Source organism: Cheilinus undulatus, linkage group 20 (assembly GCF_018320785.1).
Source record: "Cheilinus undulatus linkage group 20, ASM1832078v1, whole genome shotgun sequence".
Classification (NCBI taxonomy): Eukaryota; Metazoa; Chordata; class Actinopteri; order Labriformes; family Labridae; genus Cheilinus; species Cheilinus undulatus.
The window spans coordinates 16,760,054-16,773,618 of record NC_054884.1 but is presented as its reverse complement, the minus strand read 5'-3'; the positions used below and the strand labels follow the sequence as shown (position 1 = coordinate 16,773,618).

The 13,565-nt window shown below is 36.4% G+C and overlaps 1 protein-coding gene across 1 annotated transcript; it reads right to left on the bottom strand.

Moving 5' to 3' along the window:
• Positions 1-1,373: 1,373 nt before the first annotated feature.
• ube2ib (ubiquitin-conjugating enzyme E2Ib) lies at positions 1,374-12,278 on the bottom strand. The gene is made up of 7 exons (XM_041816061.1): positions 12,145-12,278; positions 10,562-10,640; positions 9,619-9,702; positions 9,362-9,434; positions 4,159-4,268; positions 2,671-2,750; positions 1,374-2,157 (listed from the first exon to the last, which is right to left on the bottom strand). Exons 2-7 carry the CDS (start codon positions 10,625-10,627, stop codon positions 2,094-2,096), a joined length of 477 nt encoding a protein of 158 aa, XP_041671995.1. The 5' UTR covers positions 10,628-10,640; positions 12,145-12,278; the 3' UTR covers positions 1,374-2,093.
• Positions 12,279-13,565: the final 1,287 nt, after the last annotated feature.

Genomic DNA, 13,565 nt, shown 5'->3' with positions numbered 1-13,565 from the left:
TATTTTTTCAGTTTTTTGGTAAATCAGTAAATTTGAAAATTCATGGATAACAATAAGAATTATATTTTAGCATTAAAAATATTTTGGTTAAAGAGCTTCTACATATTGGTGTATTAACCATTGCAGAAACATAAGAAATGATTTTGGTAATTACCAATGCTGTTAATTTAGGGCAGCTGTGGCATAAACCTTACTTTGGTTAGGGTTAGGGTGGTCTAATAAATTTGTTAAGCACTGTATATGTATATTAAAAGGTTTGTGCCTCTGACTCACATTGTCTTCTGATGTGTAACTTCCTGTTATCAGTAAATGTGTCAGTGACATAATGCTTAATTCATTGCAGCTGCGCCACCTGACATTTCCAACTAATTTCAAATCAAACATGTAAATACTACTAGATGTTATTTTCTTCACTTAAGAAGTGGGTACATGTATTTTTTAAATAAAATGAAGAATTCATGGTTAAATAAAATGTTGACGTTTTATATTGGTTGTTAACCTGACATGGAAAGTGTACCCAAGTTCTATAAGCCATTTCACTTGGCCATGAGTGGCAGTTGGAGTTAAATTATCCCATAATTTGTTTTTATCACTTCATTTCCAAATAAAATACCCATGATTAGGGTTGCGCCACCCTGACATTTAAGATCTTGCAAATTCAGGGACAAGAGTTTTAGATGATCTTACTAACTTTAAAATGAAAAAAACAAACAAACAAAAAAAACGTTTATTCCGATGGTTTGAACCATAAAATTACACCCAAGTACTCTAGTTTGAATTTCTCACATTTTTTTCAAAAGAATATAATAAATTCAGACACAAAAATATGCATGTCATGCCACTGACCCACATACAATTTACTGATGTCTGAATTAATACATAACTTTTATCATGTATATTTCCATTTTATGTCTAGTTCTTTTGCACATAGAGTATTTATAGAGGCATGTAATGCTTCAAAACACTGTAGCTGCTTCAAAATGTCAAATTTCCCCTCTAATTTACATTTTACAGTGTAGATATAATATTGATGTGACTTACTGGAACAATGTTGTCAGAATTTGAATAATTACCTTACTTTTTAACTGTCTGGAGTAAATTGTAAAAATCTTAAACTAAAAAGACGCTTCTTTTTTAGAGTGGTGAATCTGAATGACTAAAAATGTGAAATAGATTTTACTATATTAATTTTGTCTCAGTCTCCTGTTGTACAAGCATATACTACCATCATCCTGGTTGTTTTTGGCTGTTGCACCACACACTGGTAGGAGTTAGAAGAATTGTTTTTTCAGCAGTATAGTTTTAGGAAAAAAAGTTGTGTAAGTGTTGTTACTTGAACCTTACAGGTGAAGTTTAATGACGATAAGCAAACATTTGTAGAAAGTTTTATTTACGCCAACACATACATGAACGAAGCACCATATAACCTTAAAGTCTGGTACAGAATTAAGCCTACCTGCCTCGGTCATCATGGCCATTTTGATTTATTCCATAGCAAACACTCTGAATAACAAAAAGACAGCCAAGGCAGCAGATTCTATCGTATATTACAGCATGCTGAATAGAAAACCTGGGAAAGAGAATTAGACAGAGCCATCTAGAGACACTAGTGAGATACAACAGTATAAAAGTGCCATTCATTATACAGCAGTTGAAATACTGACAATGAAAGAAGCTAATTTTACATTATTTTTATGGAAAAAAAGGGGAAACATAAAGGAATAGACCCTGTGAAAGAGCAAAATAAAACAAAGACATTTTCTTCTTTGAACATTGATGACAGCCAGCTTGCATGGAGTTGATGACACTGGTAGTGAGCTGTGTCCCTTGCACCACATAAGACAATTAATGTTTAAAAAGAAACGACCAGGGTGCTGGAGCACCCATCCCCTCCCAGCATTATGCGCCAACTGGCAATTAAGAACAAAAAAATGGATAGGTGAGAGGAGAACGGATGGCACAGAATGTGTGGAGTTTAAATAGAAGTCTTTAAGCAAGTCCTGATGTGAGAGGAGCACATTCATCGAGAGACTGAGCGGGGAGGTGATTCTTGTTAAACCCATTCCTTCTGCCGGAGCGGAGAGTCTCGACCCTTACGAGGGGGAGAACTTTTTGGCTTGTGCTCGAACTCTTTTTTCATATTCTACTCTGTTTTGGCTGGAAAAAAAGAGGATACAAGAAAGCAGTTACCTCAGGACACTGATGTGAGTCAGAAATAAACCAAAAAGACATTTTTAAACCATCAGGAGAACAAATGTAATCTATTTCAGCTGAGCTGACTAAAGCAAATGCAGATTTCCAATCAGATGTTTCTTCTGTAAGATTTAAGTTAAGGTTAAAAAGCTGGGTGTTTATTTTGAGCACAGCACCCCCTGGAGGATTACAGTAGTCTTGCACACACACAAAGTAACAACTCAATCCCCTCTAGGAGGTAAATACAAATTAGAAGATTTCAATCACATAGAGAGAATTTTCAGTCATATTTTCAAACAGCATATCCCTAATATGAATGAAAAGAAATGTAATGACAATGAAAATTGTCATATGTTGTGCAGAATACCCCCTCCTCCCAGTATTAGTTTGCATCGAACAGAGAGATATTCTCTTTCCACATACACATTATTATAATTTCATACAATTCTACACATTGGCATCGATAAAATCACTTACCAGTAGATTGTGTAAGCTTCTGCTTGGGCTGGATCCTGGATATTTGGTTCATTTAGGAGTTCTTGGATACCTAATAAGATCTGTGGGATAAAAGACTCCATGAGACAAACTCATAGTTGGCGTTCAAAAAGAAAGTCTTATTTTGTGGCGCTCAACAGAAATGTACTGATTAGCAGACCAAAAAAATAAATCAATTTCATATATTCTCAGTTGAAGAGATTTTCTTAACTATGTCCCATCATTGCTGGGTCCTCCACCAAGACTTAGAAATACCATAAAATTGACATCAACCATGGTCGCTTTCTTCTCCAAAGACATTTTAAAACTGCAACCAAAAAACAAACATCCTAGGTGGTATTATTTCTCACTCAGTTACTCTATTTGCATTATGTGACAGGTATGCACATGAGATTTTTGCTGTTAGCCAAAATTTTAAAAATAACTTTAGCTCATATAGATGTTTAAATGTAATTCCCACTAAAAACTTCAGTCCTTAAAACACAAAATTTAAAGTTTGAGGATGACAGAGTCCCTATATGCTTTTAAAAATAGAATTAAAGACATTTCAATAACAACAACTTTTGCATTGTAAACCATCAAGAATGAGATTTCTTAGTACATCAGACCAGGGCTAAATTTTCTGATTTGATGAACTGTTTATGCAATGTCAAATGGTATAGGGCAAAAATAATTTTTTGGGGTCATGAACGCCCAAATTTGATGATTGCTGGCACATTAAAAGCCTCTATTTAACCAAGACAGTAAAATGATATTAATCATGACACTTTTTTGCAGGTGTGCTGAGCTGAAAGAAAGCAGAACAATACTTTTTTGTCAATGAAGACCTGTTCAAATAAGGGTGGGCTACAAGAATTTCAAGTGGGCAACCTGATAGCCCAGATGTTAGAGCACTGGATGAAGTGTTTCACAACAGTGAAGAGTTGATTAAAATCTCAGTAAAGGCCAGCTCAGACTACAAGATTTTTTTGGGTTGTTCACAATGGCACAATGTCAGACTATGCAACTAAAATCTTGGCCCTTCTTGGCCAAAAGCCTGGCCACACTAAAAGTGTGATCCCGTCGGCTCATCTTCCTCAAGATCTTCCCCAACCTGCTCCTGGGAGCTCATAACCACCCAGTCACATCATTGTGTCCCATCGTGTGCCCAATTTCCCCTAACCTTTTTTTTTTAACAGTACTGGGTTAACACAGTCTTAATTATGATATTTTACTCTCCAATGATAAGGCTTTGTGTGCCAGAAAGTATGTATCACCACTTTATCGCCACCTTTCTGACTCACTACTCAACTGTTTGTCATCTCTCTCTTTAGCATCACTAAAACCTCACAAAGGTTAATTAGAAAAAAAAACTAAGTGCTAAAACTCAAAATTCCCTAAATTGTTGCCTCCTATAAATTTAAAATAAGTGCTACTAGGGTATAAAAACGGAGAAAAAAAAAAAATCATGTTAAGGGCTTCAGTCCAAACCTGCTTTATTGTGATGGCCGGTCTCCAGTCCTTGTCCTCCTCTAGAATAGATAGGCATACTGTGCCTGATGGGTACACGTTTGGATGAAAGAGTGGAGGCTCGAATTTACCTGAAACACAATTCAGTGGTAAGTACTCTTTATCTTTCAACTGAATTACAAATGTCAGACGTAATTAACAGCTTCCTCTGATATCACCAGGCTTTAACACTCGTGTGGCTGTTTCACTGAGATGAAGTAGCTCATGTTGTTCATATGATAAAAGGTTTCATGTCATTTTAAAAGCACATTCAGAAAACAGCAGCACGGTTGCAGCCCTGATATTAAACATTTCGTATGTCACAATGCCCTGACGATATAAGTGACCCACAGCGGTAACGTTATGATTTGATTGACGCAATTATAGGCCAGTGCTGAGCTGCCAAATTACAGACTAGAATAGAGCCAGAGCACATCAGCTCTTATATCATACAGTCAGAGATGAACCGCAATGGATGAATTAAATTATCACAGCTCTAACAGTGAATAAATAATAAGCACTAAAATTGTAGTATGCAGTAGTGAGTGTAGCTCTCAGATCAGCTTCAAACACCTTTAGTGGTCAATAACAATCCTGCAATCATTAAAGAGTGTATGAGAAACCTGTGTGTGCTACAGCTCAGAGGGATAGATGCACAGCGGTAAAAAAAACTAAGACTACTCTCTCTTTCTTCTGCTATATACAAGTGGAAATATGCAAAAATGTTAAAGCAGATACGTGCACATGATATCTCAGTTACTTATTTAAATGTATACAATCCTTCAATAAAATAATTCACCCCTTCTTCACCTACCATACTTGGTCTGGTCCAAGCAGATCAGCAGGACAAAATTCTGAGAACTTTTTAAAGTCAAATTTTCAGAGTGATGTAAGTTGCAGCTGGATCATTTCAACAGAATTTCAAATGTATGCTGGTTGAAGATAAAGTTTTTCACTGATGCCTCTGATGATAACCCTTAAAACTTGAGCAACAACAAATCTATAGGATCTAGCTATATGTACTTCTCCACTATGTGGTACTGGCTTGATCTGATTTTTTTTAATTAGGGATCATACCTGGTACAGTTATCTTTCTGGTATTTAATCTATCAAAGTTCTTAGCAAGTTGAGCTGATACTAAAATATGATGTCAAGACATTGCTGACCACTGAGCAGAGTATAGTTGACTGAAGCATCAGTGGGATTTATTACCATCATAGGAATCAAACCTTCTTCTGTGTTTCCCCACAGGATTTCAGGAGACTATGAGGGTGGGACTCTTAACCGTTTAGGGGTATCTGAGGGCAGATTCCCCAGGACAAAAATGTGGACATTCTGAAGTTAAGTGCATCAGTGAGAGCAAAAGTAGGAGGCTATACAGTGCCGTGAAAAAGTATTTGACCCCTTTCTGATTCCTGATGTTTTTGCAAATTCATCACACTTAAATGTTTAGGATCATCAAAACATTTTTTTATATTTCACAAAGACAAGCTAAGTGAATACAAAATGCAGTGTTTGAATGATTATTTAATTTTTTAAGGGGGGGGGGGGGTCCAAACCTATCAGGCCCTATGTGAAAAAATAATTGCCCCCTGAACCTAATAACTGGTTGTGCCACAACTGATGAATAAGGTTTCTAAAAGTGGAAAAATTAAAATGAGTTAGAAAACGTTAATTACAGCTCTTTTTACCTTTATTAGAATGTTATGTATATATTTCAAAAACTTTTGTTGTCTTAAAATAAAGTTTATGCATTTTCATTATTAACAATTAGATGTTTCCCATGAAAAATGTCATTCAGGATAACATTAATGGATATTCTAATAATTTGGTTATTTATATTGCCTTGTGAATGGAAGAATTCTAAAAGTTTAAAACATAAAGCCCTGTCAGGAGTAAGGAGCTAACCTGACACCACAGGAGGACGGTTTGATCGATCCATTTCATGAATATATTTCCCATTCACCTGGAAAAGCTCCCATTTGGGAAGGGCAGGACTTTTCCAAAATTCTTGAAAGGTAATTGGAGGACTGTTCTGTCTGTCACATTCATGATGGACCAATCAGAGACTTTTTTGCCCAGACAAGACAAAATGACATGTGCATGCATAACTGTTAAGCTGAAAGGCCATCACTGACTAACATTGTTAATGGTGGAGCTTCTCAGTGAATAAAATTAATGTCAAGGCCGGCCAGGAGTCGCGCAAAAACATCTTCTCCGTCAAGACAAGCTTTCAGTGTGGCTCTGCTCTGGTTTTAAAGAGAAATGTGGTCCAGTTCCACTTAAACTGACGATTTCCTACAGCTACATCCGAGCTAACAGCTACCACAGCAGCAAACCCCCACCTGTAAAAGTCACTAACCTGTGCCAAAGCACACCGGGAGAAGAGCGAATACATATTTTATGTCACAAAAAACTTTCAGTTTTGCCCTCTGCACTTGGTTAAATAAAGACACAGTTTCCATTGTATACAAGCATTCACACAACAACTAACCTTTCCCCGTAACTATCACACACACATGCAGAAGCAGGTCGGCAGAAAAGTTAAAATATCTTTCACATCATAAAAAGCTTTTAGTGTTATTTTTTATTATGCATCACATACAGAAACGGTCCAGTTCTAGTAAAACTGACGGTACGCTAAAGCTCTATTCAAACTAATCACCACAGTGGAGGCAGCCATTAGAAACGGCTTTGAGTACGACACTGCCCATAGTACAAGTCTGGATATATGGCTCTGATCTAGCATCACTCAGTCAATCAGTCAGTCAGACACATGCCTATGTCATATGACTACGAGAATTCCTTGAGGTAAAATTGCTCCCGAATGTCTGTTATACTGAATGACACTGGCTAAAATCCCATGTGTATATGTTTATATATACTTGTAAACAACCACACAATTATGCCCAATGAATAATTTTAAAGTTTTTACTGAGATTTTAAATGTTTTTGGAGTATTTTAGCACCTTCATTTTAGGTGCAGACGGTCTCCCAAGTGATATTTTGACAGTTTTGAGCGCCATAGATCCTCAAATTTCTATTGCTCATAAAACATACAATTCAAAAAAGAGGGGGGATAATAAATCATATAATGTACTTTCAGTTTAAAAATATATATTTTTATATTAAAAATATGCTGTGGACACCAAAATGGACATGTCACGTCATTGACCCATTAACTGAAAATCTAGCGTTTGCGATAACTGGTGATGAGTCTCTCGTATCGCTGTGGAGGAATTTTGGCCTACTCTTCTTCACAGAATTGTTTTAACTCAGCCATATTGGAGGGTTTCCGAGCACGAACCACCCATTTAAGGTCACACTACAGCATCTTAATTGGATTTAAGTCCAGACTTTGACTGGGCCCCTCCAAAACCCTAATTTTGTTGTTTTTGAGCCATTCAGAGGTGGACTTGCTGTATGCTTTGGGTTGTTGTCCTGCTGCATAACCCAAGAGCGCTTGAGCTTGAGGGCACAAACCGATGGCCAGACATTCACCTTCAGGATTTTCTGGTAGACAGCAGAATTTATTGTTCCATCAATCACAGCAAGTGGTCCAGGTCCTGAAGCAGTAAAACAGCCCCAGGCTACCACACTGCCACCACCATGTTTGAGATCTTGTAGCCTACTTCACTTTGTCTGACAGCTTCTATTTAAGTGATTTCTTGATTCAACAAATCTGGCGGTAATCAGGCCTGGGTGTGCCCTCCGAAATTGAACTCAGCTTTCCAAGAACTGTGGTTAATCACAGTTAACTCATGATTTAACAAGGAGGGACAATTACTCTTTCACATAGGGCCAGATAGGTTTGGATTTTTTCCTCTTAATAAATAAAATCATTTAGAAACTGCATTTTGTTTTTACTTGGGTTGTCTACGTGAGATAAAAAAAAAAAAATGGTTCGATGATCCGAAAAATTTAAATGTGATAAATATGCAAAAAAAATCAGGAATCAAAAGGGGGCAAGTACTTTTTCATGGCACTGTATCTATAAAAAAAACCCTGTTCTCTTTAAAACATTTTTCGTTAAGTTGTTGAATTAAACCATAGGTGTACTGGTTATAATCCATTGGCTGATTCCAATTTCCAATATTTTCCCTGGCTGGCCTGCTGATAAAGATTTGATATCTGCTTTATGAAAATGTATCGTAAGTGGGAGAAATTAGAATATGGTGGTAACAATCAGAATTGGCTTCATACTGCTGTATCACTCCCCTAACTTCCTGTACTTTAATAGTATTTTCTCCCATAGCTTGCAATCATCTCTGGAACAAAATTTGTCTCATTGCTGTGATAAAAACCTGCAGACTGAGAACCAGATACTGATTGTCATGTCAGATAATGCATTTGTGCAGCTGCACCACGATGGCCCAGACTTTCCTGAGGAGGTACTTTCAAAGTACTGTAATGGTGAAAAAAGTGCCTGGTTCCAAAACCAAAACAGTCAAGTCAAACTGAGCCAGTAGTGGAAATGCATCATATGCATGTATACAGATATAAACCCTGATTAATTTTTTTTCTTGAGAATTCAAACCCTGCAGTGTGAAAACTACAAACGTGTCACTGCAGGATTAGGTACACCTCAGTTTAAACAACAAATCATTGGTTCTTATTTTAACTGCACTTGGTCTTAGCTACATTTGAAGCTTTTTTCGTTGCAACAATACTTTAATTTTAATGAGAAAAAAAACAGGATTTAAACTGCCAGAAGGACAACAGGGGGTTTTATTTGGAAATAGTTTAAAATTGCATTCTTATATTAACTTTGACTGTCAGGTGCTGTGTAAACTCAGATGGCAGAAGAGGCACCCCATGTATAGTGGCCACAATCTTCTTAGCATTTGCTGCACGTCTGACTCTTGATCCTGACTTACCTTTTTTTTAATGTGTTTCTATAAATCAAAGCAAAAGTCAAAAAATGATACCAAAATCTATTTCTACATAAATAGATATATTTGACTGTCATGTAGCCACTTCTCTTCCCCCTTTTAGGTTACAATAACAGCTGCTAATGCTCCTAATGCTTTAAAAAGGAAATGGATGAAAAGTTAAGATAGTGACATTTATCACTCTTCTCCTGGCTAAATAACACACAGAGATTTATAGAACCCATTAAAAAGGTAAAAATATGAAAGGTAATTATACACAGTTGTGTTTATTTCAGTCAAAAACCAAAACTCACATTTCGGAGGTGATGAAGGATAGTCATCCTTGAACAACATGCGCAGTTTGAACAGGCCTCCTTCCCACGGAGTCTGAAGAAACAAACATTCGATGAGCTTCACAGAAAATCATGTAATATTCCTTTAAATTTTTTTTACCAAAAATGCAAGACACACCTATTTACAATGTTATACAGTACAATTATAGTTATGATTTGATATAACAGCAGGTGTATTATAATGCATGCAGGTTTTTGTATAGAATTAAATACATTACCCCCTTCTTGCCAGGAATAGCACATTCCCAGTTCATGAGATTCAAGGTCCCATCTGGGTTTTTTGTTGGTACAGCAACAAATCCCTGAGAAGAGACACAATTGTCAACAGTTACATTAGTGATTGTTAAAATATATATACAGAAAATCTGACATCGGTATAATAATACTTTTTATGACCTACTGCATCTTAGATTTCTAACCAGTTACATTAATCACATAGTTACAAAGTTTTGTTCTCACAGTAAGACCAGAATGAGAAAAAAATAAAAGCCAGTATTATTTATTTTAGTATTAAGGAAATTAAGCTTTCCAGGAGCATTATGAGATTAGACTAAGAGAAAAAAGAACCAGATGCCATAAGGTAGCTGAATGGAAGGTCTTATTTTTTTAATTCAGAGGTCTAAATACAGCTATCCTAAAGTCTGGAATTATCTATTTACAAGCACCGTCTTTCAAAATAAAAAAAAGCCTACACTAGGGTATTAAGAAACAAGCAAGGTATAATCACCAATTTCAGGACACTTCTCATCATTTAGTCTGATTTTAAAGTGTCAGTGATCACTTTTCTGTTGCAACTGATCAGCCATAGCTCATAATACTTCAGCTGTACTCATTTCAATAATTCATCTTCATAAGTCTGGGAGGAATTCAGGTTAGAGCTGGCAGAGTTGCAATATCTCATGTGATTATATCTAAATATAAAAACAAAAGAGGAAAACCAGCCTACAACCTTGTTAGATGAATAGCCTATTAAAAAAAAACAGAACAAAAACTACAAAACTTAAGACCTTGACGTCCTGCATTTTAAGACTTTAAAAAACCTTAATTTCGGCTGGATCAATTTCTCAATTCTAAATCTGTTTTAAGTCTCATGTTAAAGGAATTCAGAAGAAGAAAAGGAGGAGGAAGAAGAAGAAAGCCAATGCATGTGGATCCACTTACAAAAGGATGGTCCTTCCGCCATGCCTTGCGCTCCTGGGCAAGCCGGCTCAATGCAATGCCTGACATGATTTGTGGACTCCTGAAATAAAAAAAGGAAGTCAGTTATATTAAACAATGCCAAACTTCACGTATGATTAGAATCAGTCCTAGAATTTGTGGGGGAAGTCATTACCCTGAAATCTGCAGCTGACCTTGTTACCATTACACTAACACAATGAGTTAATTTAAGCATTTAATAAAGAATACAAGCCAAGCTAAATGGAGAATGTCAATATTTGTCCAAGCATAAATAGAGAGTGGTGTGAAGACATAATGTAACGATAACATGTTGGCCTTCAGTAGGAGCATTCTTCTTTTATATTTGTTAAATCAGAAAGCAAACAAAGTAATTGCAATTATAATTAAAACCAAGGTTAACTATAACACCGATATCTACATTACAGGATATTTTTGCAGCTTCTGTGACTCAAAACATGAAAGATAAGCTATAGCTTCGCAAACAATATTTTTGGCCAAGATGTGATGTGACATGGTGCATGCATCCCCGTTGAAACAATTAACATCGTGGGGTTATTTTAAACATATTGGACTCTGAATTAAGATGAAGTGCCTTTGTTACTTTGACTTACAAATGATCTAAAGAATAGATTAGATCTACTACAGTACGGCCCTTACAGAGTCCCCCTATGCGACCTCCAATGTGAGGCTAAACTCGCTAATGTACACAAAACAACCAGACTTCTTTAGTACTCATAGAAGTTTAAAGCTAATTATGAGGTCTAATTAAGAGCTCCCATAGAAATGACAATGAGGCTAAGCAACAACAAGGTGCTAGCAATAACTGGTGTCTCCCCTCTAAGTGTTTAACAACTTTAAAGCGATGGAGTTTTACTTTGTGACTCGTATATACACACGACCAACTTCAAACGGAATTTTGAACCTGTTTCCATCGGTTTCAGTGATTCATTATTTGTATATTTTAAACCCAAACATGTCGGGTTCACTCAAGGGGGCTAGCCAAATTAGCCGGTAGCGATGCATGCATGTAGAAGCGTTTCTCCCCCTCTTTGGGTAGCGTTTGGTGTTAACTTTAGGACCCCGGGAAATGGCGTTATATTTGCTTCACGTTCCTTCAAACTCGCTGTCACGTAAACGTTCACACGCCGACAATCAACGCTGGTTGATTAGCAGGCTAACCGGTTAGCTCGTGATGCTAACTCATGTGCGCCAGTATCGTGCTTTATTCGAAGAGGCGCTGGCGCTGTTAGCGTCTGACACGGCCTGATGCAGCACAAAAATGCGCAATTGCACTTGATTTGGACACAATTTTGGACGAGATATGGCACCGCCACATTTTATTAAGGCTTGATAGCATGTTATTTAAGATAGAAAACAAGTATGTGATATAAACGTCAGACAACAAACATATATAGTCCATTAAAGAAAAGGGACAAAGAACGCCAGAGCTAAAAGGCGCACATTTGTGCATTACCAAACTAGCGAAAATGGCGCAAACTGAAGCGGGTAAAATATCACGATACACGACAAAATTAACACATTGTCTAATCAAGGTGTACTCCTACCTCTCAGTATGGCTGCAATGGCGCTTATAATTAGGCGAATTGTAATAATCGTGCTCAAATCCCGTTAAACCTTGCAAAGTTTCCCTCCTGAAAAACCAACCGCTCCGACTCAAGCCAGACACGGAAACAACGGAGCCAGACAGTCACCTGAAGTTTACTTCCGGCTTCGCTTAAATACTCCTTAGAAAATAAATGCGAAAGTGTGGCTGAGTTTGTTTGTTTAATTGTAATTGTAATGGGTATTTTTGGTAACAAATTACAACAACAACAGGTGTTCAGTCACAAAAGCCACACAGTTATTATCGAGCCCCTTTGATTAGCGAGGAATATCAATCTTAGCTTTGCTTTGGTTGCTCGTCACTCCAGTGACATACAGATGTTTAAACTTTACCAGTTCAGAAAATAAAATGAGAAATTTTCTGTCTTTTACACTTTAGAAGTTTTCTAAAGATATCAAAAAAAGAGCACGTGTGGCCTTTTGATATTTTTTTAGCCAAGCGCGTAACGACCCAGCCTACCAAACTGGCTGATTTTTTTTTATCTTGAGTCATTAAACATCTTTGCAAAGCCTACAGACACTCCGCCCTAACGATAATGTTGGTTTCATCAAATTTTATCATTTTACGTGACAGAAGAGTCGAAGTTAAAATGACATCCATGTTTGGGTGAAAAATCCAGGATAAGCGAATAAATAACGAATTTAAAATACAAAATCGACTACTTTTAAGCAGGCATTTTTCAAGACAACCATAACACAGGTGTTGTATTTTCAGAATTAAACGCAAGAGGTCACCATGACTTAAAACTTGTGTTTTGGCTTCTACCTCCAGAGATCTAATTTTTATTCCACTTATAGGTAAAGAAGTGCACTTTAAGTCAATGAATGCAATTTATCTGTGCAGAAATGTATGCAACTTAAGTTTAAAATTAATTCAAATAAATGTACATTCAGCAAAAATGTAATTGAAACTCAGGAAAACCATTACTTACGTTGTAATTTTTCTGATTTATTTTGGAAAATATTTAATCAATGGATCTTAGAACTTAATTTGTCTTTGTTCACCTTTGCCTATGGTAATATCAGATTTGGTATTGTTATGGAAGACTCAAAGTTGGAAGTCCTGTTATACAATCTTAAAATACTTGCAAACTATTGTATAATGTACGTTTGTGAACATTACCCCACATTTATGATCTTTCTGAAAGAGATTTTAGTATCTTTTTGATTCTTTGAAAGGTATCAAAAATAAAAATGCACAATGCTTGTACAAGCATTTTTAAATATATTTTCCCCAAATTAGACCCCAGAAAACTGTAATAGATTTTTTAAAATGACATTTGTTTCCGTATTTTGCTTAGTCTCAAAATATAATTGTGTTGGAAGTTACTCTGCTTGTAATATTTGTCTTCATTAATAGAAT

Coding starts and splice junctions, on each gene's coding strand:
- ube2ib (XM_041816061.1), bottom strand. CDS start 10,627: ATGTCAGGCATTGCATTGAGCCGGCTTGCCCAGGAGCGCAAGGCATGG. Junction 9,435..9,618: donor CTATTCCTGGCAAGAAGGGG/GTAATGTATTTA, acceptor TTGTTTCTTCAG/ACTCCGTGGGAAGGAGGCCT. Junction 4,269..9,361: donor TCCTTCATCACCTCCGAAAT/GTGAGTTTTGGT, acceptor ATTGTGTTTCAG/GTAAATTCGAGCCTCCACTC.